The sequence below is a fragment of the Sporothrix schenckii genome (assembly GCF_000961545.1).
Source record: "Sporothrix schenckii 1099-18 chromosome Unknown Cont49, whole genome shotgun sequence".
Lineage (NCBI taxonomy): Eukaryota > Fungi > Ascomycota > Sordariomycetes > Ophiostomatales > Ophiostomataceae > Sporothrix > Sporothrix schenckii.
In genome coordinates, this window is record NW_015971150.1 from 4,138,182 (window position 1) to 4,151,991 (window position 13,810).

General features: G+C 51.7%; 4 protein-coding genes across 4 annotated transcripts; 2 read left to right on the plus strand and 2 right to left on the minus strand.

Moving 5' to 3' along the window:
- Positions 1-880: 880 nt before the first annotated feature.
- On the plus strand, positions 881-2,923 carry SPSK_05079 (solute carrier family 20 (sodium-dependent phosphate transporter); the record flags this gene model as incomplete). The annotated part of the gene is made up of 3 exons (XM_016731831.1): positions 881-956; positions 1,032-2,588; positions 2,733-2,923. 3 exons carry the CDS (start codon positions 881-883, stop codon positions 2,921-2,923), a joined length of 1,824 nt encoding a protein of 607 aa, XP_016583848.1.
- A 298-nt stretch (positions 2,924-3,221) lies between these two features.
- SPSK_05616 (antigenic cell wall galactomannoprotein) lies at positions 3,222-3,755 on the minus strand (the record flags this gene model as incomplete). The annotated part of the gene is made up of 1 exon (XM_016732358.1): positions 3,222-3,755. One exon carries the CDS (start codon positions 3,753-3,755, stop codon positions 3,222-3,224), a length of 534 nt encoding a protein of 177 aa, XP_016583849.1.
- A 3,966-nt stretch (positions 3,756-7,721) lies between these two features.
- SPSK_05037 (sodium/solute symporter) lies at positions 7,722-9,893 on the plus strand (the record flags this gene model as incomplete). The annotated part of the gene is made up of 1 exon (XM_016731790.1): positions 7,722-9,893. The coding sequence occupies one exon, from the start codon at positions 7,722-7,724 to the stop codon at positions 9,891-9,893; it is 2,172 nt and encodes a 723-aa protein (XP_016583850.1).
- Positions 9,894-10,197: 304 nt separating this feature from the next.
- On the minus strand, positions 10,198-12,542 carry SPSK_10621 (uncharacterized protein; the record flags this gene model as incomplete). The annotated part of the gene is made up of 2 exons (XM_016736958.1): positions 10,198-12,325; positions 12,358-12,542. 2 exons carry the CDS (start codon positions 12,540-12,542, stop codon positions 10,198-10,200), a joined length of 2,313 nt encoding a protein of 770 aa, XP_016583851.1.
- Positions 12,543-13,810: the final 1,268 nt, after the last annotated feature.

Below are 13,810 nucleotides of genomic sequence, written 5' to 3' on the forward strand. Positions count from 1 at the left end.
CGTCTCTGACGGCAGTCGATCTTGGTGAGTCTTGGCCTCACTCAAAAAGTGGCCAGTCACTGACTGGTCAAAAATATGGCTGCATAGCCTTACAATTATCAGGACGCTGCGTCGTACATGCGACTCTTTGGTGCACCTTAACGCCTGCGGCGGGGCGAGACCAAGTCGTCCGGAGTAAGTGGGTTCACCCAGTCGGAGAGACAGCGCTGTTTTTCAAAAGTCCATTTCAAAGGCCGTATCCAGCGACCAAATATAAAAGTACAGCGGCTCCCACTTGCCAAGCTCGCCAAGGTCCGCCAAGGTACTCAGCTTCTTGGGACACCACCAACGTCCAAGGAGGACTGCAAAAGGGAAACGATTTTTGCCTCACGCCAATATGATCACGAATAGTACGCCGAGACTCAATCGGAGAGACATCCAACTCAACATTTGGCGGAGCGGGTCCGGATGGCACACGTGCGTTGGTTTGCTTCAGCAAAGGGCGAACCAAAATACGGCATAGCGATCTGGAAGCAATGAGGATGGCCGATGTAGTCTGGCCAAGGCGTTGCCGAGTCCCATGGCTGTGCAAATGGACACCGAGAGAGTGATGCCGAGGGCGTAGAAAAGGAAAAGACAACAGGCCGAAGATGAGCGTTGGCTTGATGTCTTCGTCTAGTTACTTTCCAGTCGTAATGCTCGACAGATATAAAGATTCTTCGAGACCGCCGCTGGACTTGATGTCGAACTCCATTCCATCTTCTGCAGACCGGAGTCTACATTCAGTCATTCTTTGCTTTTGTCAACTCATATCGTTCTGTGACTTACTATACGCATTTTTTTCGACATCCGTTTTCTTTCCATTTGGACCGACCGGCAGTATCACCGCATTCCACTCAAGATGGTCCGCCTTCTGGAATATAACCATCTATTTGCTGTTGGCACAATCTTCGCCTTCCTGGATGCATGGAACATTGGTGAGAATGGTTTTCCCGTCAACAAGCCCCGCCTCCTCCACGCTCCTTCCTCTCCTCTTAACACTTAAATTACAGGTGCCAATGATGTCGCCAACTCATGGACCACGTCTGTCAGCTCGCGCTCCGTCACGTATCTGCAGGCCATGTGTCTTGCCAGTGTGATGGAGTTTGGAGGTGCAGTCGGCGTCGGAGCCCGTGTAGCGGACACCATCCGCACCAAGGTCGTCAACACCGACCTGTACGCTGAAACGCCTGGGGTGCTAATGTTGGGCATGGTGTGTGCCATTATAGCCTCGTCGGTGTACCTCACTTTTGCCACCAAAGTTGGTATGCCCGTGTCCACCACCCACTCCATCATGGGCGGTGTCATTGGCATGGGAATTGCGTCCGTTGGCGCCAATGGCATCCAATGGGTTGGATCAGGTAGTGGCACGGCTGTGGTTAATTCTGGCGTGGTGCAGGTCTTCCTGGCGTGGATCCTGGCCCCCGGTATCTCGGGCATTTTTGGCGCCATCATCTTCACGATTACAAAATACGCGGTCATGCTGCGCTCTAGGCCCGTCTACAAGGCTCTGTTGACTGTTCCCGTTTATTTTGGCATCACGGCGTCTCTACTCACTATGTTACTGCTTTGGAAAGGTGGCAGCTACGCCGTGACGCTAACGGACCCGCAGGTGGTCGGTGTGATTGTCGGTGTCGGAGCTGCCTGGGGCATTTTCATTGCCATTTTCCTCTGCCCGTGGCTTTACTGCAAGGTTATCCGCGACGACTGGACGATCAAGGCCTACCACCTGCCCCTGGGGCCGCTTAACTTACGTCGCCCCGATGCTGGCCCGCCGCCGCCGGGACATTGTGGTACGCGCAACTTCTACCAGGGCCATCTCACGCAGGAGGAGCTGGATACACGGCGTGCGCGCGCCGTTGTCAGTGAGGAGGCGCCCAGAGGCCAGGGCGTGACGGACGAGGAAGCGACCCTAGGCAATGGGTCGCCCGAGCTGAAGGGCAACAATGCCACGAACACGGCAAGCGTTTCCGACGATGGCGTGGTGAACAACCCGGCACGACGTGGCCAGCTGCTACCCCCGGAAGGCATCCAAAACGAGAAGCAGCCTGAGAAACAGAAGTCCATTGTCGGCCCCAAGCCCGATGGCAAGTGGTATTCCGGCTCGGTCCTCTTTTGGTACTTCAAGTATGCTATTTTCCGTGGTGTTGACGTCGACATTGTCAACTCACAGAAGGACAAACGTACTCTGTTGACAGGCGACCTAGAGGCCATGCACGCCCGCGTCGCACACTACGACAACAAGACGGAGTACATGTTCACCTTCCTGCAGGTCATGACTGCTGCGACTGCGTCTTTCACACATGGTGCCAACGACATTGCCAACGCTATTGGACCCTATGCCACAATCTTCCAGATCTGGAACGACGGTGCTTTGCCTGAGAAGGGCAAGGCTGACGTTCCCATCTGGATTCTTGTCTTTGGTGGCGCTGCTTTGATCATTGGGCTTTGGACGTACGGCTACAACATCATGCGCAACCTGGGTAACCGCATTACTCTTCACTCGCCGTCCCGTGGGTTTTCTATGGAGCTAGCTAGCGCCACAACAATCATTCTCGCCACCCGTCTAAGTAAGTCTTACTTATATCCAACGGCCCGTCTCCCAGACCATGGTTTATTTATGGCCTCTGGGTGCACGATTTGTACTATTTTAATTCCATGAGCGCTGGCCAGGCATTGTCATCCACTCATGGGAAACCTGCTGACACAAACAGAACTGCCTGTGTCAACTACACAGTGCATTACGGGTGCTACCGTTGGTGTCGGTCTCTGCTCGGGTGATTGGCGTACGATCAACTGGCGAATGGTTCTTTGGATCTACGCGGGCTGGGTCATCACCCTTCCATGCACAGGTTTGATTTCTGGGTTGCTGATGGCCTTTATCATTCACTCGCCACGGTGGTAAGAGCTAAAGCGTGGCACACCACTTCCAACATTTTTACATTCCTATGGTTTGTGGTGATACTTTCTGCGCGAAGTAGTTTGAGATCGGCTCAATGTATTTACCTCTGACGATATTTTCTATGGTTACAACACATGAAACTGGTTGCTCAGCGATTGCTCTTCGCTTCATCAGAACCAATACAAGAAGCCGCTCACTTAATTTTTTTTGTCGCTTATATATCCGTCATCCTCTCTGCTTCCCCCTTTGTTACTGCTCTCGTCAATGGCCCCGGTTGCATTCTAGTTGTCTTCGATTGGACTTAGATGCCGTTCGACAGAGAGAAAGCCTCAATAGCCTGGTCGAAAGACGCGCCGATGGGGGCAGCCAGGTTCGAGGCAATGCCCTGCAGAGCAGCAGGTACCTTTGCGATAATGGCAGCGCTCATGTCGTCAGAGGCCTTCTTCTGCAGCTTGAGGTCAATTAGGACGACAGGTGCGAGGAGTAAGTGCTCGAAATCGTCGTGGCGGTTGATGAGCGCTGTCATAGTGGAGTTAACGGTCGTGGACAGAGTTGTGACGGCCGTGGCAATGCCAAGAGCCTCGTCCTGGGTCAACGGGTCGCTGTCATTGGCAGTATCCGTGCCGTCGTTGATTGCCGATAGAACGCGGGCGCTCTGAGGCAGGATCGGGAGCGAGCCCAGAAGGCCGCCCGACCAGCCATTGACGATATTCTGGAGCTTCTGCGTCGCTGAGTCGACGTTGTCGAGAGCGCTGACGATGTCGGCACCACTGGCAGCAGCCGTTGTAGCGGTCACGGCCACAAAGGCGGCACGAACAACAGTAGAAACACGCATAGTGACGGGATTCGGAGAAATAACAAAGGTTTGTTTTGCGTGGATGAGGGATTGGGCGACTGAAGTGGGTGGTCGGGGTAGAAAGAAAAAAGAATAAAAAGAGAGAAAAAATGGAGAAGGGGGGAGATAGAAAGTATATGTGGGCAGAATCAAAGTAGCAGAGAGAAGGAAGGAACGATCGTCGTTGAATATGTACTTTGTACCAAAATAATCCTTGCTACTTAACTGCTTACGACGGACGTGGGTAATGATGTTACTATCTCCATGGCCCGTTGCCACTGGCTTCCTCGTCGTTGCAAGAAGATGCACGGAGTAGCTGTATGCGCATTGTAATTGGCACCATGATCCTGGGAAAAATACCTCCCCACATGCAACATTTGTCGCTCGCGGGGCTCGTTTGGGCGCATCTGGGGACATTCCGGGGAGTTGCATGGGCCATCTGGGGTATCTCTCCTCGGCTTGACTGCAGCAAGAGCGATGCGGAGACAGGTAGACACGTGAATAGAGGAGTAAACACATGTGAAGATGGTCTAGTAATGAAGAGCAAATGGGAATGGGTGGAGTACTTCCCCGCTCAATCCTTGTTTCAGGTACCATTGTGATCCATGTCGACGTGGAAAATAGTGCGTGGGAAATCAGACGGAGTATTTGGATCGACAGAAAAGGAAGAAAGACTTAACAAGGAGGCTCGGAGGCACTCAGGCATAGTAGCAATTAGAAAGTACGGACAATTATGGAGCACGTAAGTTCGAGTACTTCTGTACGTGTCGAACATTTGACTCTCTCTTCAGGATTACGGGAGGCTTGAACGAAATTCGTCCCCAATTGCTTACACCGAGTGCGTTGGATTCCAACCGTGTTGATTCGGCCTGGACCAGTGAACATGGCCAAGTAATTTCTGCTGCGTATGCATGTGAAATAAGTCTGACGCTAACGGAACTAGACACTACAAAGCGACATCACTAGGCTGGCTTTAAGATAATAACTAAACAACACCAAGCAGGCTTAATATTGTCCTTGTTTTCCATACGTAGCAAATGTGTGAGCAATATGTACGCAAAAAAAAAAAAAACAATAACGTACTCCGTACTCCGTACAGAGGAGTATTTAGTTGCAGGAAACACAAAGTATGGCGTCGTTTTGTCACCGTTAGTGTGAGACCACGGGCCGTACCCATTCGTAACAAAAAGTAACAGATAAAGGGTATAAGTTCATAACTGCATAATTGCATACAACACACGTATAATGCATAACTTCCACACACGACTGTACGACTTTTGATAAGTGTGTGACGGGTCTTTACCGGTTATCTGTTCTTGTTCTGTCTACATCCTCGTGGGCAGCCCGAATACCAACACATCCTACCCGCTCCACACGAGAGACTAAGTAATGAGTCTTTCTGTAATGTATTCTGCTGACTTGGAGGTAACTTCATATTACAGTCATAAACGACGACTGTGTTGTGTAGTCTTCGAAAAGCGGACACTGGTCAACTACTTCGGTACACATCGACTTCACAACCTCGTCATAGTTGTCCATAGCCCAGGATCTAATATGCATCTGAACAATGATTCCGAGCGTTGCCTTTCCGATGCGGTCGCCCATATGGAAAGGACACCGCCGTTGGGTACCCATCTTCCATTCCTCGTAGGGCTGGGCGCCTCAAAGAGATCGTCGACTAGGTTGCGTAGCTCCATGACGTTGGTGCACACAACGGCTTAGTATACCTTGTACGTATTGCTAATGGTACGCAGGCCCTTTTACGTGTCGTTAGTTGCTGTGTGAGCGGCTGTGCCATGGTCACCATTCAAATTGGTATCGCCGTAGTGATCTCCGGGATAGCCAGTCCCCAGTACTCAATCGTAACCGCAGCTATGTTGTGCAGGCAGTTGATCCGTCGGGCAGTCGAGCTGCAGGGGCGGGAGACGGGGAGGGGGGACGTAGCGGTTAAGTGGGATAGACATGCCCACTGTTTGCGGTGTACCTTATTCTGTCACACCAAATGGCTGTTGGTTTCGTGTGGGTAGAGTGTTCCAGGGCACAGGAACCCATATTTCCAAACCTGTTGCGACACTACGTCATCGCAACAGTCCTTCTCATGCTATTATTTCAGAGCATATCGCACTCAACTTAATATACGTCATTCCCTTGCTGTCAGGTCACGCACAATACTTCTCCAACCCAGGCTAGCACCGATGTGATACATTCCATGGCCGGTTATTCAGTTGGTGGTCTCATGACCGGCGCCTTCATTATACGGTATGAGTGATGCAAGCTGGTAACGATTCTCTTGAGCCTTAGCTCGAGTCTCAATTTCAATTCGTCTGATCTCCCGGTAACGGTAACTAGACAACGACCAGCAGTGCCTCATTGCCTTTCTTGGTAGCTTTGGCATTGTGCAGCACATTCCAACCAGTTTGTCAGTCTGGCTGCTGATGTGACTTGAGATGACATGACCATCGCTGGCTCAAGGCTATGCTTGAGTGGTTGTATCGGTGCTGTTCCCAGAATGAGCGTTACCAATGCACCTTTTCTGGCTTTAATACGGACCAGTCTCACATATTGACTTACAGACGACGTCAGATTTGGACTGGGCGCGGATACTGCCACGGAGATCATCCGCCAAGAGCTGTTGGATGGGAATTGGGTTAGTACAGGGGTGTGTTGGGCGTGTGCAAGATCTCGTGGTGGCGGGCTTAATTGTCCAGCTTTTGAGAGTGCATTCAGGATGAACCCCTGGTTATGCAAGTCTGTGCCTGGCTGTGAGTGTTGTCATTGGAAGAAGAAACTTTAAATATTATACGGGTATATTAGAGGACTTATCTTTATGTAAAGGCAATTACATATTAAATTATAATACAAGCGCGACACATAATGGATACACAACACATCATGCCGCCTTCCATGATGTCCACGTTGACGACGCGCCGAAACCGGTCTCAATGTGCCATTTAAAATCATATTTACCCGACTTCCGCATCTTCCGTAAATCGTATGATTTTTTATGCTTATATGAAAGAACTATATATGAGTTTGTTTTAGGTATTTAATTATTAGTTTAATAACAAACATAATTCGCCCTATGTTCTTATATTCGACGAAATTAAATGTGTTAAATAAGAGATGTGAATCATTATAAAGCGAATATTCATGTCCGATCGTTTATCTGTTCTATTTTGTGGCGTCTTCACTCGTACCCACTAATATGGTACGTCCACGCATTTCGTGATTTCAAGCATGGTGGCATCATTAAGATCGTCCGGTGGTGTATTCCGTACCGAAGGACTTAGATCGACTGCTCTCGTCAAACAACTATCTTAAGTGGACCCGTACCGGCAGTTGCTCGCTGAAACCTAAATCTTGATATTTTACGTCGTATCTCGTAAGTCGTATGTCGTATGCCGTGAATTTTTTCTGCTCAAAACAACAGTGCAGAACCTTACCTGTATGGTCCACAACGCAGCTTTGTAACCCGGTACGGCTGCTCCAGAATCGCAAAAGTCCCACACGAGGAAAATGCAATCAGTACGTGCAATAGCACGTCACCGATCTTCGCCTGTCGTGATTATGAAGATCAAGAGAGAAGAGGCAAAACACAAAAAGACGTCAAAGCGAATTGGCAGAACACCCATAGAATTGCCAGATAAATAAATGAAAAGATGTGCAAAGTATAAAATCACCATAGAAAGAAGAATAGCAACAAGAGTCACTGACATAATACGACAGAAATAACCCAGTTCGACAAGATTCTTTGAAATCATTGTTATAAAATACCGGAATCCGTTCTTGTTTCATTAAAGGAGTATGCCCTTTCAACGACCATAATCATCAGGACGTTCGCCCCGGTCTTGACAGCTCTCGGCAAGCATTGGCAGTCTGAAACTGCCGGCCGCCGTTACCTCATATCAATTCACGATACTCTACATTGTTTTTACCTTTCTTTACAAGTCACCCAACGTTCTCGACATGGACGCAGTGCAATCTGCCGTCCAGGCCATAGCCTCTCGCACCGACCTGGCTGCGAACGTGCATGGTCTGACGCTGGTGTCTCAACGCACCGGCTATGGCTTGCTGATCGGCCTCGGCGTACTGTTTTGTATCGTCATTTTACTGGCCGTCAAGGTGCAGCGCGCCTATCTCTCGGAAGACAACGACACATCCGAAATGTTCCTAGTGGCCAACCGGTCCGTTGGCACGGGCCTAACGGCGTCGGCCGTGTTCTCGTCATGGATGTGGATCAACGAGACGGTGCTCTGTGCAGCCATGTGCTACCGTTATGGTCTTGCCCTTCCGTACTGGTGGGCTTGTGGCCTCTGTTTCCAGATTGCACTTATGGCTGCCCTCGGTGTGCTGGCCAAGATACGGGTGCCCTACGCCCACACATCGTTGGAAATTATACGCATGCGTTACGGCAAGACCGGCCACTTGGTGTTCATGGTCATGAACTTGGTCAATAACGTGTTTGGCTGTGCGTCGATGATCCTTACGGGGTCGCAGCTCATCTTCGGCATCTCAGGCATGAACTTTGCGGCAGCCACGGTGTTGATCCCGCTAGGCGTCGTGTTGTACACGGCAGTAGGCGGTCTCAAAGCAACATTCCTGACAGACTTCCTACATACGGCCGTGGCGTTGGTTCTAATCATCTACTTCACCCTCAAAGTTTTGACACATGATGCTGTCGGTGGTCTGCATGGTCTTTATGACAAGGTGCAAGCTGTTGCCGCCGACAATTACATTCCGACCAACTACGAAGGGTCGTTGTTGACAATGAAGTCGCAGGACGCCATTATCTGGGGTCTCATTCTCAAATTTGGCAATCTTGCACTTGTCATCATGGACACAGCCTTTTGGCAAAAGTCTTTTGCAACCGAAGTCAAGGCTACCGTGCCGGGCTACAACCTGGCCGCCATCGCTATTTTTGGAATTCCATGGGGGCTGGGCACCGTCATTGGCCTAGCGGCGCGCGTTATTCACAGCACACCCATCTTCCCGACCTACCCAGACGCATTGACTCTTGCGGAAGTTAACGCTGGTTTCGTCATGCCCTACACGGTAAAGGCTCTCATTGGGCCTTCTGGCATCGTGGCGTTTTTCGTTCTGCTCTTCATGGCCCTCACCAGTACGGTCTCCAGTTCTATGATTGCGGTGTCGAGTATCTTGTCATTTGATTTGTACAAGACGTACATCAATCCCCATGCCTCTGACCGCCGGCTTGTGCGTGTTAGTCATCTAGCTGTCGTCTTCCATGCCTGCTTTATTACGGGCATTGCCATCGCTCTCAACTATGGTGGCGCTGACATGACCTGGCTCAACTATTTCCGGCCTGTCATTGCCTGTCCAGGCATTATTCCCCTGGCTCTGACCTTGGGCTGGAAACGGCAAACAAAGACGGCTGCCATCGTCGCTCCCATTCTAGGATTTCTCACTGGTCTCGGTATCTGGCTTGGCACTGCCTACAGTTATTACGGTGCGATCAACATGGCGACGACGGAAGGCAATCTACCAGCGCTCTTTGGCGCTTGCGGCTCTTTCCTCTCGCCTTTACTGTACTCCGTGGTATTGTCTCTTTGGTGGAAGCCGAGTGTTTTTGACTGGCGCGAGTTTCTGCGTATTGAGATCAAAGAGCACAACGAGCTGGCAGCTGGCAGTGGAGATGAGAGCACCGGCGAGACAGGCGAGAGTGTCAAAAGCGGCGAGAACATCGATTCTAGCGGATGTGCAACACCTGTTGTGATCCCTGGCTCTGCCGACGAAAAGGGCACTGTAGCGACGAACAATGCCCCGGCTCGGGAGACTGTGCAACAGATCCCTAAATCCTCAATCCCACTGGATGATATTGAGCACCCCTTTGGCCCTGAAGTTCTAGCCGAACTTTACCGCTGGCTTCGCATTGCCTGGATATTCTTCATCTTTGTGGTGCTTCTAACTTTCATTCTCTGGCCTATGCCTCTCTACAGAGATTATGTTTTCTCAAAGACATTCTTTACATCATGGACTACGGTGGCTATCATGTGGCAGTTTTTTGCATTCTTTGCCGTTGTCGTCTTCCCCATCTACGATGGTCGGCACGCTATTGCCACGGGTTCAACAGGGGTCTACCACGCCGTGACCTGCTTCTTCGCGGGTAAGAAAGAGTAGAAGCGCATAAAGAACATGTTGGAGCGATTTGTTGGTATAAACTTCTGGTGGTACAGCTAGCTACAAAACCACAACCTAAAGATGCCTTCCGCAGAAAGAAGACCGTGCGTGTTAACATAGGCGCGTAGTAGAGTTCTGTAACCCAAGTCAATTTATCTAATCAACCCACGAATCCCGTCTGCTTTATTTTTTACACTTTGTCTCAGTTGTCACTTCCCTTCATACGGTATACCGTGTCTCCATAGAGCACAAAACTCCCTAGCCTGATCAACTAGCAGACTCACTCTCTATGCTTAGAAGATGGTCAGTTCACACTAGGTGCAGCCGGCCACTTGTCCAAAACTGTAGCATTCCCTGTAAGAGTTAACGTCGCGTTCGCCAGACCCGGCTGGTCTAGTATTAGAGTGTATGTGCCAGGATACAAAACTGTATTCCCCTGCTCGTCATGCCGGGCCAGGCTTCCCAGCGTCCACAACAAGTTGGCGCTGGCCTTCTGCCCTGCGTTGATGTCGCGAAGCCTTTGGTAAGCCACGAGCGTCTTGATCGGGTATGGCTTAGGCCCTGCCGTGCTAGCGACAAAAACGAGCACGACGTAATCCGATGTATGGTTGCCGGCGTTGGTCACGGCCACCCCCAGTGGTGGCAGCGCACACGTGTCTGGATACTTATTATCTTTATCGCAGGTGTTCAGGAGGTCTGAGATCGACAAACTTGCTGTTAGATTCGCAAAGGCCGCCTGGAAGGTCGTGTAATGCAGGCCTGTACCGAAGGCCTGCACAGGCGTCGGGTACCACCTATACGTGCGGCCCGGGTTTGTACCGACCGGGCGCAGGTTCATGTCTGTCATGGGGAGTGTGGTGTAGGTGGCCGGGTACTGCGTAACAGGAAGGCGACCTGCCGGCGCCTTGGCGCCGCTGATGATGGACATGACGGCTGGGCCGCCGTCCTGCCCCGGCCAGCTCGCCCAGAGAATTGAGTTGAGTCCCTGCAGTCCTAGGAGCGGGGTGTTGTCGACCTGGTCACCGAGCTGAATCACTACTAGGGGTTTGCCGACGGTCGCCAGCTTCTTGATCAGCTCGACTTGCGCTGTCGGCCAGGCGATCGAGGTACGGTCCGAACCTTCAGCGGCCGCCGACGTGTCGAGCCCGCCAAAGTAAAGAATATAGTCCGAGGCATTGGCCGCAGCAAGAGCGTTGGTAGTCCACGTGTCTCTAGCCGTGCTCGACTCTAGGATGGGCCCCGTAGCTACGGTGATGTTGTATCTCGCGCTCCTGGCGGCAGAAGCAGGCGTGCGAAGATATGGTGCCTTGCCGCTGTAAATTCCCTGTAGCTTGCTTCCCTGGTCTGCCCAGAACCCGATCATGGCTAATTTGGAACCCTCCTGAAGAGGGAGTGGAAGAGTTCCATCATTCTTCAACATAACGATGCCGTCGGTGGCTGATTGGAGAGCCAGCTTTTGGGCCTCCGCCGTATTGACATCAGCCAATCCCAGGGAGGCGTAATCGGCAGCGGCCCCATCAAAGTAGCCCACCCTTACAAGTCCCTCGTAGAGGCGAACCAGGGCTTTGTCGACAGTGCTCTCGTTCAGTGCCTTGCTGCTGTAAGCCCCGGGAATGTCTGACGAACCCGAATATTCACAACTGTTGTCCATGCCGTTGTTAAAGCATGCGGCTGTCCCGGCTGCATTGCTCTTAGAGTAGTGGTGAGCGGAAGAGACGTCGGCCACGGCCTCGCAATCGCTCGTGATGTAGTTATTGCTCTGTGTCCAATTCCAGTGGTCCCGGAGTATTGTTTCGAGGAGATAACTGTTAGCACATGCAGGCACACCATTGATGCTGTTGTACGAGCACATAATTGATCCGACATTGGAGTCACGGGCACACTGCTGGAAGGGCTGCATGTAGTACTCGGCTAGGTCTTGCGCAGTAATCTTTGCGTTGAAGCTGTGCCGGGTCACGCCGCCCCAAGACTCCAAGTCGTAGCCGGCAAAGTGCTTGCAGGTGGCAATGATGCGCCGCTGTGGCTTGGTCCCCTCGAGGCCTCGCAGCAGGTGCTTTGTATAGCCTTTGATGCGCAGCGTGTCTTCACCCGGCGTCTCAGAGCCACGTCCCCAACGCGGGTCGCGGAAGGGATTCACGTCGGGTGTCCAATAATCCATCCCCGACCGATCGTTGTTGCCGAATGCTCTCGCTTCTGTCCCAATAATTGTGCCGACGCTTTCTATCAGGTCATCGTCGAAGGCGGCCGACATCAGAATGGGCATTGGGAACGAAGTAGAGACGTTAAACGGCGCGGCAAACGACACGCCCGGAGCGGACGCCACTCCATGGAGCGCCTCACTCCACCAATTGTACGACGGCAGCCCAATACGAGAAACCCCCGGCGACTTGCTAACAACAGACGTAACCTCAGTAGGCATACAGTGACGAGTGCTTGGGGCTAGAGTATAGCTGCGATGTCTTACCTGACAATGTTGGCCAGTTTTTCGTTTGTCTGCATCGCCTCCACGAGCGCAGCAGCTCGATCGCGAGGAGTCGCATTGGTGTCGCATATCTTATTTGAACTGAACGGCGCGTTGGTACAGTCCGGCAGTGCACCCCCGCGCGCTCCGTTCACTGCGATGAAGGCGAAAGCTGCTAGAGACTTCATGGTTGTTGTAACTTACATACTCGAGGTCCATACTCGAGTTTTCCTAACCTCAAGCATAGAGGGTCGGGTGTTAACATATATATGATAAAAGAAGACAGTAACGTGATATAGAAGCAAACGACACTTTATTCCGGGCCATTTAGGCCAGATGCTTTAGAGAAGTGTAATAGGCATTGAGGTCCGTGTATGCGGATGGAGGCGAGCCATTTCTAATGGCGGACGAGCGGTCAGAACCACCGACTCCGCCTGGAAACGGAGCAAATCAGGAGTCGGCAGAGGCCCAAAAAGGTGATGGCTGATAAGTCCGGCTCCGCAGGGGGTAGCCAAGACGGTAAGAGTAGTTTATGCTATATGTACCAATATGGGGTGCTCAGAACGCTACCGTCCGATACTTATTAACTAAAAGTGTTAATTTGTGTTACCGACTCTCGGGTAAGAAGCGCGGGACTTAGTCCTACCTCGAGACTAGTTAGGAACTAGACGGGAAAATAACCGGCGCCGATGTATAACCCTCGTTATGTAACGGGCCAAGGGCCCGAGGATGGCTAAACGGTGCGTAAGCCAGTGGCCAGACTCCCGGACTTCTGATCAGACATCTGTGGGCCGGGGCATGTGGCGGTGCGGTGGCTGGGGAGCCGGACCCCTGATTAGAAGTCCACGAGTGGGACTAGAAAAGGGGGTTGTTTACCCAACCTTACGCTTCTTGTCTTCTTTCTCCTTCTTTATCGATATTCTTTTATTTAATTTAAGAACTAAACTTTTCATTAAAGTATTTATCCTAAGTGTTTACGTAGTGATCTCTCTTAGTAAACCCTAGCAGGCATTCGCTTCGACTTTCGGCGTAAGTCGAGCCTCTTTTGCGGGGGGCTTTTCTTGTGGGGCCCTGTTTTTCGCCGAACGTCTGTCCTGCGCTCGTCGACCAAGACCTTGGCGGATTCCGGCGCTCGTCTACCCCAACCCCAAACCCCTAGGGAGGGGGGGGGGCCCGTGCGCCTTTAATAAGACCAGCCAGGCCAGCCAGGCCAGACAGGGTTAACTAGGCCAACCAGACCAGCCAGGCCAGACAGGGTTAGTTAGGCCAGACAGGGCCAGCCAGGCCAGACAAGGCCAACCAGGCCAGCCAGGGCCAGCCAGGCCAGACAGGGTTAGTTAGGCCAGACAAGGCCAACCAGGCCAGACAGGGTTAGTTAGGCCAAACAGGGCCAGCCAAACCAAACAGGCCAGACAGGACCAGCCAGACCAGACAGGACCAGCCAGACCAGACAGGA